The 12,397-nt window shown below is 43.5% G+C and overlaps 2 protein-coding genes across 3 annotated transcripts in view; one reads left to right on the top strand and one right to left on the bottom strand.

Annotated features, from left to right (window-relative positions):
• ZBTB25 (zinc finger and BTB domain containing 25) overlaps positions 1 to 12,397 on the bottom strand; it is a 109,700-nt gene that overhangs the window by 6,812 nt on the left and 90,491 nt on the right. The window lies entirely within an intron of this gene.
• MTHFD1 (methylenetetrahydrofolate dehydrogenase, cyclohydrolase and formyltetrahydrofolate synthetase 1) overlaps positions 1 to 12,397 on the top strand; it is a 75,162-nt gene that overhangs the window by 20,659 nt on the left and 42,106 nt on the right. For both annotated transcript variants that reach the window (XM_003924423.4, XM_039469356.2), the window contains exons 3-8: positions 3,844 to 3,903; positions 4,949 to 5,002; positions 7,804 to 7,940; positions 8,085 to 8,185; positions 10,255 to 10,391; positions 12,246 to 12,357. In XM_003924423.4, the coding sequence (XP_003924472.1) occupies positions 3,844 to 3,903; positions 4,949 to 5,002; positions 7,804 to 7,940; positions 8,085 to 8,185; positions 10,255 to 10,391; positions 12,246 to 12,357 (601 nt within the window). The remainder of the gene's footprint in view (positions 1 to 3,843; positions 3,904 to 4,948; positions 5,003 to 7,803; positions 7,941 to 8,084; positions 8,186 to 10,254; positions 10,392 to 12,245; positions 12,358 to 12,397) is intronic.

Raw genomic sequence — 12,397 nt, 5'->3', positions numbered from 1 at the left:
TCTCCAAAACCCATTTGTTTTTCCCCTTTGTTTTTCTAATTCCTTAACAATGCATTCAAGAACATTCATGATCTGGCCGATGTATATATTTAAAAATCGAGTGTTCTTTTTTTTTTTTTTTTAAATAAAATAAATGAGTAACTTCCCAAATAACTGATTTATAGAAAATTAAGACTTGACTTTTCATTATAATAGATACTAATGGGCTAGGCATGGTATCTCACACCTGTACTCCCAGCACTTTAGGAGGCCAGGGCAAGTGGATCACTTGAGCCCAGGAGTTCAAGAACATCCTGGGCAACATAGAGACTTTGTCTCCAAAAAAATATGAAAATTACCTGGTCGTGGTGGTGCTTGCCTATAGTCCCAGCTACTGGGGAAGCTGAGGCGGGAGGATTGCTTGAGCCTGAGAGGTTGAGGCTGCAGTGAGCTGTAATCATGTCACTGCACTCCAGCCTGGGTGACAGAGCAAGTCTTTGTCTCAAAAAAAAAAAAGTTTGTACTAAGGTGATAGAAATACAGCCTCAGCCCCTTAGCCTCATTAGTCTCTCTCTCTCTCTCTCTCTCTCTCTCTCTCTCTGTCAAAATCTTGTTCTGTCATGCAGGCTGGAATGCAGTGGTATGATCTCTGCTCACTGCAACCTCTTTCCTCCCCCATCCCTCAGAGGATCCTCCCACTTCAGCCTCCCAAGTTAGCTGGGACTACAGGTGCACCACCATGCCCAGCTAATTTTTGTGTTTTTTGTATAGATGGGGTTTTTGATATGTTGCTCAGGCTGGTCTCTAACTCATGGGCTCAGACAATCCACTCACCTTGGCCTCCCAAAGTGCTGGGATTATAGGCATGAGCCACTGCACCTGGCCAAAAAACTGATTACTAACAGTATCCAGGAACTACTCAGAGTGCTTTATGTATAGTAACTCATTCAGTCCTCACAAAATACATGGACAGAAACAATACAGTTAATAAACTCAACTAGCCAATATCTTCAAAAGGTTTCTGAAACAGAAAGAAAAATGAACCAGTAGACCAATATCCAAGATATGTTATGGTATAAAGCAGGGATTAGTGAACTGTGGCCCATATCCAAATGCTGCCCAGTTGATAAAGAGTTAAAAAAGCAATTCTGTGACAGGGTATGTGTCCCACAAAGCCTAAAATATATACCGTCTGCCCCTCTACAGAAACAGTTTGCAGACTCATGGTGTAAAAAAACTGTCCCTAACCTGTTCTGGAATAGGATCTTTTTTGGATGATGTAATACTCAGCTACCTTCAAGGAAGAAATCAGCATTCTATATAAAATGCTTTAGTGATTTTCTTGTAAACTGTAATGGAATTAAGAATTGTTCTGGGAACCCAATCTTCCACCCACTCACTTGACTGCCAGTCAAGAATCCATGTTCTTTAACTAAACATTATTTTTGCATTGAGTCTATCAATGGTTCTATAACCACTTTCCCCTATAAAATGCCTATACTGGCCAAGTGTGTTGACTCACGCCCACCTAGCACTTTGGCAGGCTGAGGCAGGAGGATTGCTTAAGCCCAGGAGTTTGAGACCAGGCTGGGCAATAGTGAAATCCCATTTCTACAGAAAAATATAACAATTGGGTGGGTGTGGTGGTGTGTGCCTGTAGTCCCAGCTACGTGGGAAGCTGAGGTGGGAGGAGTGCGTGAGCCTAGGAGTTGCAGGCTGCAGTAAGCCATGATCATGCTACTGCACTCTAGGCTAGGTGACACAGAGTGAGACCCTGTCTCAAAAATAAATAAAGTAAGAGTGACTCTTTGAATTGGCTTTTTAGACGTCTTTCCCTTTGCATTAGGGTTACAATAAAATTTTGACATATGCTCATAACTATGTTAAGTTTTTTTTCTGGAACCGGTGGCAGTTTTAGTGTTTTAGACAAACTCCTTCAGAAATATTAAGGCAAAAAACAGTTACGTATAAAGGAACAACAACGACGAGAGGCCTCAGATTTCTCCTGTGTAACATTAGATGCCAAAAACAACATCTCCAAAGGAAAATGCTGTCACTCCAAATTGGCCAAGGCCAGTCAATTGCAAGGGACAGCAGAAAAATATTTTCAGTTATACAGACTTAGAAAAATGTCTACCTACCTTTCCTGGAAAAGTGACTTAGAGTTACATTTCACCTACCTGAAACATGAATGAAGATAAACTCTAGAACAGAGAAGTTGTGGCTTAAAAAGGACTTGGAGTGAAGACTAAATAACTAGTTGTAGATATAAATATGAATGAAATTGCAAAAAATAATACTTTTGTATTTAGAACCACCTCCTTTCCTACTTTGATCTAAAAATTCCAGAATGTATCAAATCTGGTAGCTGAATCAGTGAGGATTGGGTGGTGGGGGCAAAGAACATACATAGAAAATGACCAAAAAGGAAACATAAGAAGCACTAAAAGTCGAGGGAAGCCCCCACGGGAAGCATCTAATGTACTTAGGTACATTGGATAGGTACAAATAACCTATTAAAAAAAAAATAGAATTCCCCTCAAAGGACTCTTCTGGCAAATTAGCACCACAAAACTGAGTACTGTCTATATAAGGAACAACTGAAGCTAAGATTCAGGCCATGTCCTGAGATCTGAGGGGAGTGTCCAGTAAGAGCATCAATACGCCAAGGTCAGAAAATCCTCTGTTACAAGGGCCGGCTTCTTTCTTTGCGGTGGTCTTGTTAAAAGGAGCGATACTTCAGTTATCTTTGATATGAAGGGACCTACCACCTTTCCTACTGTGATACCCTCTGCAATTTTGGGAGAAACACAAAACTTATGATGGCATATATCAACCTATAAAAGGAAAAATGTCAACCATTGGAGCATGGAAAAATATGAGTAAAATAAAATTTTACAAATAAATGGTTATAATGATAAACTACAAATATGTTCATGGTTAAAGAAACAGAGGGAACATAGTGAGACACAGCATGGTGGTTCAAAGGATTTGGCCTCTGCACTACAAATTTCTCTCTCTCTCTCTCTCTCTCTCTCTCTCTCTCTCTCTCATTTTTTCTAAGAGACGAGGTCTCTCTCTTGCCCAGGCTGCCTAGGCATGATGTCATAACTCACTGTGCAGTGGTGCAATTGTGGCAAAACTCCTGAGCTCAATTAATCCTCCAACCGTGGCCTCCCGAGTAGCTGGGACTACAGGCATGCCCCACCACACTTGGCTAATTTTTTGTAAACATGGGGGTCTGGCTATGTTGCTCAGGCTATGCTCAAACAATCCTCCTGCTTTGACCTCCCAAAGTGCAGGGATTGCAGACCGGTGTCACTGCACCCCGCCTCCTCTCTGTCTTGGGGCCAGCAGATTGCCCTTTGTCTTGCTTGGCTGTCTATTCTATGTAAACTAGAGTGAGGTCCTTCCACCCTCTTTCCTCTTCTCTGGGTTGTGGGGGGGTGGGTGTGGAATGTGCCCTCTGGGTGCTTGTGCCTCTCAGGCATTTTTCTTACCTGATGACAGTTTCTCAGCCCTCCATACCCTGTTCTTCTGGTGTGGCCAAAGAAATCCCATGTTTCGGTAGGCCTGCAGCATCCTTGCTTAGTTTCCAGTGCAGATGCAGATATCCTCTACTTTCCCTGTCTGGGGCTTTGCAGTGGGAACCGGGTGGGCCTTGTTTAGGGGAGGGGCTGTAACAGCACCTGTGTTCATATAATCCCTCCTACCCCCAACAACCTCCCTGTACTCCTGTAAAAGTTCTCTGCAACAAGAGTCGCATGATTAAACATTTCTTTTATTAAAACTAAAATTGTAGAAGTTTTTCTGTGCACTTTGTCTTTCCCTAATCATCTGATTTGCATGCATTTATTATTCTAGGTTGGCAACAGAGATGATTCCAATCTTTATATAAATGTGAAGCTAAAGGCTGCTGAAGAGGTAACACCAGAACAGCTGTGCCATCACCCTCCCCCACCTCCACCTGGGTCCTATCGATTACCTCTTGCCCTTTTGGCTCCTCCCCCTGAAAACTTTGATCACCCACAGGAGACATTAGTTTATCTATTCTGCAAGTCAGAAATGGGTGGGTTCGATTTCTGGCCTTTGGTTTACCCTTGAGTTTTTGTTTTCTTATTAATGATTTTCTTCCCAAAGAGCAGAATGTCAACTGAGAAAAGTGAAAAGTCTCAATCATTTTAGATTTCTTTGCTAAAATTAAGGACACACCTGGGAGACAGGTGCTTTCTTTAAAGATGATTTTGAGTTCTCCAAGTTTAAAGAGGAAAGGGCAGGTTATTGAGAAGTACACAATTTTCATGTAAGAGACGGGTAGGGAAAAATAGTCATTCATGACTTTGGCTGGCTCAGTGAATCTGTATTTTTTAAATAAGATGACATAGACAAGTGGTGCAGAAGAAAAATGCAGGCAATCTGCATTTTACATAAGATAACACAGACAAAATGGGGCAGGAGAACAATCAGATATGCATTTGTGTCTGGTGGGCTGGGGGTGACTGCACCTATAAAGATAAGCTATCAGTTTACATTGCCATGGTGAAATTTTAATAGAAACATCTTAGAGTAAAGATCTTGCAGCTCACCAGGAATTTCCCTGTGGGCAAAATATTGGGGAGGCATGTAGCTTTTCATCTTGTAACATCTTATTTAGGAACCAAAAAACAGGGAGGCAGGTTTGTGTGACCCAGTTCCTATAGCTTGGCTTTTCCCTTTGGCTTAATGAATTTAGGGGTCCCAGGACTTTATTTCCTTTCACAAGGAATAGCAAACATGACATTGCTGAAGTGCAGTGGTAGCAATTAACAAGTGAATGATGAATGGGTTGAAGTGAGGGACCCATTCTTCAGAACATGTAAGGGTGAAATGATGATCAACATCTCCTGGTTTGTTAGTCACGTCTGTAAAAGAAATGGTTCGATATCTGAAGTTGGCTTGCCATTTACCTGCTTTTAATGTCTGTTTGTAGATTGGGATCAGAGCCACTCACATTAAGTTACCAAGAACAACCACAGAATCTGAGGTGAGCTCTTAAGAGTTGATTGTGAAGAGGGAAGCTGAAGTGGTTTCCTCTCTGATTTTGGTTTAGGGGGACTTTGGAGACTAACACAGCCAAGACCTCCAGGTATTATTTTTATTTTATTTGAGACAGAGTTTAGCTCTTATTGCCCAGGCTGGAGTACAATAGTGTGATCTTGACTCACTGCAACCTCTGCCTCCCAAGTTCAAGTGATTCTCCTGCCTCAGCCTCCTGAGTAGCTGGGATTACAGGTGCCCGCCACCTTGCCTGGCTAATTTTTATATTTTTAGTAGAGACAGCATTTCACCACATTGGCAGGCTGGTCTCGAACTCCTGACCTCAGGTGATTCACCTGCCTTAGCCTCCCAAAGTACTGGGATTAAAGGCGTCGGCCACCACACCTGGCACCTCCAGGTATTTCTTCACAGACTCCCACAGAGGAAATGGTGCAGTCCTAGGGGATGAACATTTGGTACTCAAAGTGTGACCACAGTATCATTTGCTTCCAAATCATCTGTTGTGTTTGTTAAAACTGATCCTTGGCCTGTAATTATCTGCATTTTAAAAACCAAATATGTATTTCTTTTATATGATCTTCAAGAATAGGCAGAACAAATAAGTGATGATTAAAGTCAGCACTGTGGTTGTCTGTAGGTGGGAGATTAACTCCAAAGGTGTAAGAGGATAAAGCAGCTTTCTTGAGGTTATGGCAATGTCCCATATCTGTACTGTGAGGCTATTCAAATTTAATTAAAATAACATAAAATTAAAAATTCACTCAATTAGCCGGGCGCGGTGGCTCAAGCCTGTAATCCCAGCACTTTGGGAGGCTGAGGCGGGTGGATCACGAGGTCGAGAGATCGAGACCATCCTGGTCAACATGGTGAAACCCCGTCTCTACTAAAGATACAAAAAATTAGCTGGGCATGGTGGCACGTGCCTGTAATCCCAGCTACTCAGGAGGCTGAGGCAGGAGAATTGCCTGAGCCCAGGAGGCGGAGGTTGCGGTGAGCCGAGATCGCGCCATTGCACTCCAGCCTGGGTAACAAGAGCGAAACTCCGTCTCAAAAAAAAAAAAAAAAAAAAAAAATTCACTCAATTATACTAACCACTTTTCAAGGATTCAGTAGCTGTGATTGTATTGTAGGGTGTAAATTATAGAAAGTTTCTGTCTTCACAGAAAAGATGATTGCACATTGCTGCTCTATATCTTGATTTAGATGCTTATAACATGGGTATTAACTGCTGTAATAAGCTTTTTAATCATTCTTAGCTCTTTTCATTTTATTGTATTTATAGAAACAGGGTCTCAATCTGTTGCCCTGGCTGGAGCACAGTGGTGCAGACATAGCTCATTGCAGCCTCAACCTCCTCAGCCTCTTGAGCAGCTGGGACTATAGGCATGAGCCACCAAGCCCAGCTTTTTTTTTTTTCTTTTTTGAGATGGTGTTTCACTTTTGTCACCCAGGCTAGAATGCAATGGTATGATCTTGGCTCACTGCAACTTCCGCCTCCTGGGTTCAAGTGATTCTCATGCCTCAGCCTGCTGAATAGCTGGGACTACAGGCATGTGCCACCACGCCCAGCTAATTTTTATATTTTTAGTTGCCCATATTGCCCAGGCTGTTCCTGACCTCAAGTGATCTGCCCACCTCAGCCTTCCAAAGTGCTGAGATTATAGGTGTGAGCCACCTTGCCTGGCTCTTTTTTTTTTTTTTTTTTTGAGACAGAGTCTTGTTCTGTTGCCCAGGCTGGAGTGCATGGCATGATCTCAGCTCACTGCAACCTCCGCTTTCTGGGTTCAAGCGGGTCTCATGCCTCAGCCTCCTGAGTAGTTGGGATTACAGGCATGACACCATGCTTGGCTTATTTTTTGTATTTTTTAAAGACGAAGTTTCACCATGTTGGTCAGGCTGGTCTTGAACTCCTGACCTCAGGTGATCCGCCTGCCTTGGCCTCCAAAGTGCTTGGATTACAGGCATGAGCCACCACGCCTGGCCTTATTTTTTGTATTTTTATAGAGACAGCATTTCACCATGTTGGTCAGGCTAGTTTCAAACTCCTGGCTTCAAGTGATCTACCCGCCTTGGCCTCCCAGAGTGCTAGAATGACAGGCGTGAGCCACCACACCTGGCCCTAATTAAAAAAAAAAATTTTGTAGCGATCATATCTCACTGTGTTGCCCAGGCTGGTCTTGAACTCCTGGGTTCAAGTAATCCTCCTGACTTGGCCTCCCAAAGTGCTGGGATTACAGGCATGAGCCACCTCACTCAGCCATTTAGCCCTTTTATTTGATGGACTTCTTAACAGACACCTAGAGGATGCATTCTGTGTTAAAGTACAGGTGTTCTCAGGATTCAAGGGGAAGGTACCTTCTTAAAGGACTATTATTAAACCATTTGAGCCGGGTGCGGTGGCTCAAGCCTGTAATCCCAGCACTTTGGGAGGCTGAGGCGGGTGGATCACGAGGTCGAGAGATCGAGACCATCCTGGTCAACATGGTGAAACCCCGTCTCTACTAAAGATACAAAAAATTAGCTGGGCATGGTGGCGCGTGCCTGTAATCCCAGCTACTCAGGAGGCTGAGGCAGGAGAATTGCCTGAGCCCAGGAGGCGGAGGTTGCGGTGAGCCGAGATCGCGCCATTGCACTCCAGCCTGGGTAACAAGAGCGAAACTCCGTCTCAAAAAAAAAAAAAAAACTATTTGTGGGAAATAGGGCAACCTCATTTTTGCCTTAGAATGTGTTTCTCCCTACCTTTTGATTTCTATGTGATATACAGATTATATGTGGTATTACTTTTAGGTGATCAAGTACATTACATCTTTGAATGAAGACTCTACTATACACGGGTTCATAGTGCAACTACCTTTAGATTCAGAAAATTCCATTAACACTGAAGAAGTGGTCAATGCTATTGTGCCCGAAAAGGATGTGGATGGGTAAGTGTGGCTTGGCTTCCTATATCTCATTGCATGCTTCCATTTATAATATATTTCTAGTTTGGGAATATAGCATACATGTTCCTAAAGAATGAAGACCCCTAATTGCCTTTATTTCCTTCTTATTTCCATCACTTCTTTTAGATTGACTAGCATCAGTGCCGGGAAACTTGCTAGAGGTGACCTAAATGACTGTTTCATTCCTTGTACACCTAAAGGATGCTTGGAACTCATCAAAGAGACAGGTAAAAACAACAAACGAAACAACAAGAGAGCACCATTTCCTGGAGCCTGGTCTTGACATGTGCTGGCATAGAGGAGGTACATTGTGGGCCATAAATAAATGGACGTGATTGGCAGAAGGGCCTGTCTACTAAGGGTGTTACCTACATTTTCTCTCAATTTTCTCAACAGCTCTGTGAAGTGGGTACTGTTATTGTTCAGCTCCTAAGAAAATAGGCTCAGGCAGGTCATGGCAGTGCATGCCTATAATCCCAGCAATTTGAGAGGCCAAGGCAGGCAGATCACCTGAGGTCAGGAGTTCGAGACCAACCTGGTCAACATAGTAAAATCCAGTGTCTACTAAAAATAGAAAAAAATTATCCAGGGGTGGTGGAGCACACCTGTACTCCCAGCTATTGAGGAGGCTAAGGTAGGAGGATTGCTTGAACCCAGAAAGCAGAGGTTGTAGTGAGCCGAGATTGCCCCACTGCACTCCAGCCTGGGCAACAGTGAGACTCTGTCTCCAAAAAAAAAACCAGCTCAGACAGGACAAGTAACTTGTTTGGGAGATAACGGAACGAAGATTTGAATTTAGTTATTTGAGTTCAAAGCAATTTATTTTTTGTGAAAAAAATAACCTATATGGTAATAAAAATTGGGATAGTTTAGATAACGAAGTAAAAAGTTCCACCTGCCCCACCCCCAAAATGGGCACTGAATCTCCACAGTAGTTCCAGGACTCAACAGATGGCTGGAAATGGGTCTCCTGCACAGTTGGCCATATTGTCCCGTTACTAGTTAGCACCTTGCTATTTTAATTTCATTATGAATACTTTTAGCAGAGGTTATTTTTTTACAAGGAAATGGGTCCTGGTAAAAAGAAGTATGTCAGAAGTTTCAAGTGGAAAGTTTCGGCCAGCTTGACAGATCAGTTCTACAGTTAAATGTATATTCCTCAGCATATTTAGCATTGTCCTGCCTAGCTTAAAAAGGAATCCCATGAGGACAGCGCCTGAAGGCCTCCCACTGCCTCTTATTGACAGTGATGCTACCATTTGCCCTGATGCAGTTTTAACTCTTTTGCTGAATCCTAAAAAGTATAGAAAGCTACCTTTTAATTTACTTTGAGATCTTTACTTCTAGATGTTCATAATGTTAACATTATTATAAGAGTTTATCGTTTTCTGAAAAGAACAATTTTATGCAAGAAGCCCAATTTAAAACCCGGCTGCCTTGAGCAAGGGTCCACTGCCCTCAGCCGTGACTGCACTGAGGACTCTGGGGAAGTTATCAGCTTCTCTCTGCCTTCTTCTTGTGGATAGCTCGTTCTTGGGCTCCACTTGTGGCCACAAACACCTACAGCCTGGTTCCATCCTCAGGCATAATAGTCATGGGATTGTATCTTATCAGCCAGGGGAAGAAACGTGGTCACCCGTCCACTACTGGGTACTCACTTAGGCTGTCTTGAGTAGAGTGTGGTCAGCCCTGAAAAGGACATTGGTATATTGCCAGAAAAATGGATGCTGTGAAATCAAAAAGAAATCTTGCTGCCACAGAAATTTCCCCTTTATCACTTCCCTGCAAATAATCCTATGGCTCAGGCCCTAAGCCAAACGAGAAATTTGGGTGAGGAACTGTGTAAACAAACTTACCAAAGTTGGATCTTTTACTGATACTAATCTAATTTCCTACACATCTCTCCAACCTGTTACATAGGCCCTATTTGTTTTAACTGTTTTTCCCATGTAATTTAATCTGATGTCTTCTTCCGTATGGCTGATTAGCTGTACATCAGAGTTTCTTTTTTCTTTGAGTGTAGGTTTTCTTCCCACTCCCCTATGACTCAATGAATGGATCTTGGCGTAAGCTGCTCCCAGAAACCCACAGCAAGAAGGATACATGTACAAGTCCCAATTTAAAGCTGAAACCCTAGAGTTGAGAATATTATTGCCAAAGAAGGAATGTTTTTAGGAAGCTTTCTGTTTGATGTTAAGAAACTGTTTTTGTGCACTTGTTCTCAATTCTCCACGTGGCATGTAAAGGAGGGCAGCTGCTATCGTCCAGCTCTGATGCAGGCTGGCTTTTCTTTTAGGGGTGCAGATTGCTGGAAGACATGCTGTGGTGGTCGGGCGCAGTAAAATTGTCGGGGCCCCGATGCACGACTTGCTTCTGTGGAACAATGCCACAGTGACCACCTGCCACTCCAAGACTGCCAATCTGGATGAGGAGGTAGGGTGTCCAGAGGAGAGGTGAAGGTGTTACGGTGGGGAGTGGGTATTCTCTTCACACACTGCAAACAGCTAGCGGCTAAGTGCTAGACGCTGCTATGTCCTTTACACTCATGGCCTCATTTAACCCTATGTGTAATAGTTCTATGAATCTCATCTCATTTTTACAAGATGAAGAAACAAATTCAAATTAAAGGCTGAGTGGGGTGGCTCACACCCTGTAGTCCCAACACTTTGGGAGGCTGAGGCAGAAGGACTACTTGAGCCCAAGAGTTTTTGAGACCAGCCTGGGCGACATAGTGAGATGCTTTTTCTGCAAAAAAATTTAAAAATTAGCCAGATAAGGCTGGGCATGGTGGCTCATGCCTTGTAATCCTAGCACTTTGGGAGGCTAAGGTGGGCGGATAACCTGAGGTCAGGAGTTCGAGACCAGCCTCACCAACATGGAGAAACCCCGTCTCTTTTAAAAATACAAAATTAACCAGGCATGATGGTGCCTGCCTGTAATCCCAGCTACTCAGGAGTCTGAGGCAGGAAAATCACTTGAACCCAGGAGGTGGAGGTTGCAGTGAGCCAAGATCATGCCATTGCACTCCAGCCTGGGCAACAAGAGTGAAATTCTGTCTCAAAAAAAAACAAAATTAGTCAGATGTGGTGGTACATGCCGGTAGTCCCAGCTACTTAGGAGGTTGAGGCAAGAGGATTGCTTGAGCCCAGGAGGTTGAGGCTGCAGTAAGCCATGATCATACCACTGCATTCCAGCCTGGGCTACAGAGACCCTGTCTCAAAATAATAATAATAAAAATAAAATAAATAAATAAAAATAATTAATTTAAAAATGTCAAATTAAAAGTATGCCCAAGTTTATAAAGAGTTCATTCTGTGTACTTTCTCTCTTCCTTTTTCTTACAAGGTCTTGCCCTGTTGCCTAGGCTGGAGTGTAGTGGCAGCCTATCAGGGAACCCACTGCAGCTTTGCACTCATGGACTCGAGTGATCCTCCTGCATCAGCCTTCTGAGTAGCTGGGACTAAAGGCATGTACCACCATGCCTGGCTAATTTTTAAACTTTTTGTAGAGACAAGGGTCTCACTGTGTTGCCTAGGCTGGACTCAAACTCCTGGGCCTCCTGCCTCACCTTCTTAAAGTGCTGGGATTACTGGGGCATGATCCAACATGCTTGGCCTCCATCACTAGTCTGCCTCGTGGTGGACAGGGATTAGCAGTACAGACACTCAGATTGGCCTCTGGCAGCCAGATCCCATGTGTGTAAAAGTGGTGGCCTCCGAGTAGAGGTGCTCCAGAGGCAGCTGTGGGCATTGGTCTGCTAATATCTGTGGCAGCTTGTTCTTGATCCCTGCTTCAGATTCCTGAGCCCAAGAATGCACACATGCATACATGCCTGTTGACAGTGCAGTCTCTTAAATGTGGGGAGAGAGCAGGAGAGAGGCCTAGTAGCTTCTCTTTTAATCCCCCCAAAGTAGTGCTCTGTGGAAGGTGGTAGCCCCACATTCTGCAGGAGAAGGAGCAGTGTCTGGACATTATAACATCCAGGGCCCCAAGCCTGTTTGCCCCTCTACCTTGCAGGTTCACACTGATTTCCCTATTGGGTAAAATGCCTGATGAAAGCGCAGTTTTTGGCATGTATAGAAATGGGCACAGCATGTGAAGGGCTGTCAGAAACAGTGTGTGGCTTGCATTTGAGGCCTTAACCCAATATTTTATGAAGTAGCTTATGACAGTTAAGAATTTAATACAAAGCTCAGGGATGTCCTTTTCTTTTCTTTTCTTTTTTTTTTTTTGTTTTTAAGTGTGTTTTATTATTTCATTTCTGATGTTCAAATCCCCTACCCCTAGGTAAATAAAGGTGACATCCTGGTTGTTGCAACTGGTCAGCCTGAACTGGTTAAAGGGGAGTGGATCAAACCTGGGGCAATAGTCATCGACTGTGGAATCAATTATGTCCCAGGTGAGTGTTGCTGGAGGAGGAAGGTGGCTTCTGGTGTTGA

Source organism: Saimiri boliviensis, chromosome 2, assembly GCF_048565385.1.
Source record: "Saimiri boliviensis isolate mSaiBol1 chromosome 2, mSaiBol1.pri, whole genome shotgun sequence".
Lineage (NCBI taxonomy): Eukaryota > Metazoa > Chordata > Mammalia > Primates > Cebidae > Saimiri > Saimiri boliviensis.
Note: the sequence above shows the minus strand (reverse complement) of the source record. Positions and strands in the feature narration are given on the sequence as shown.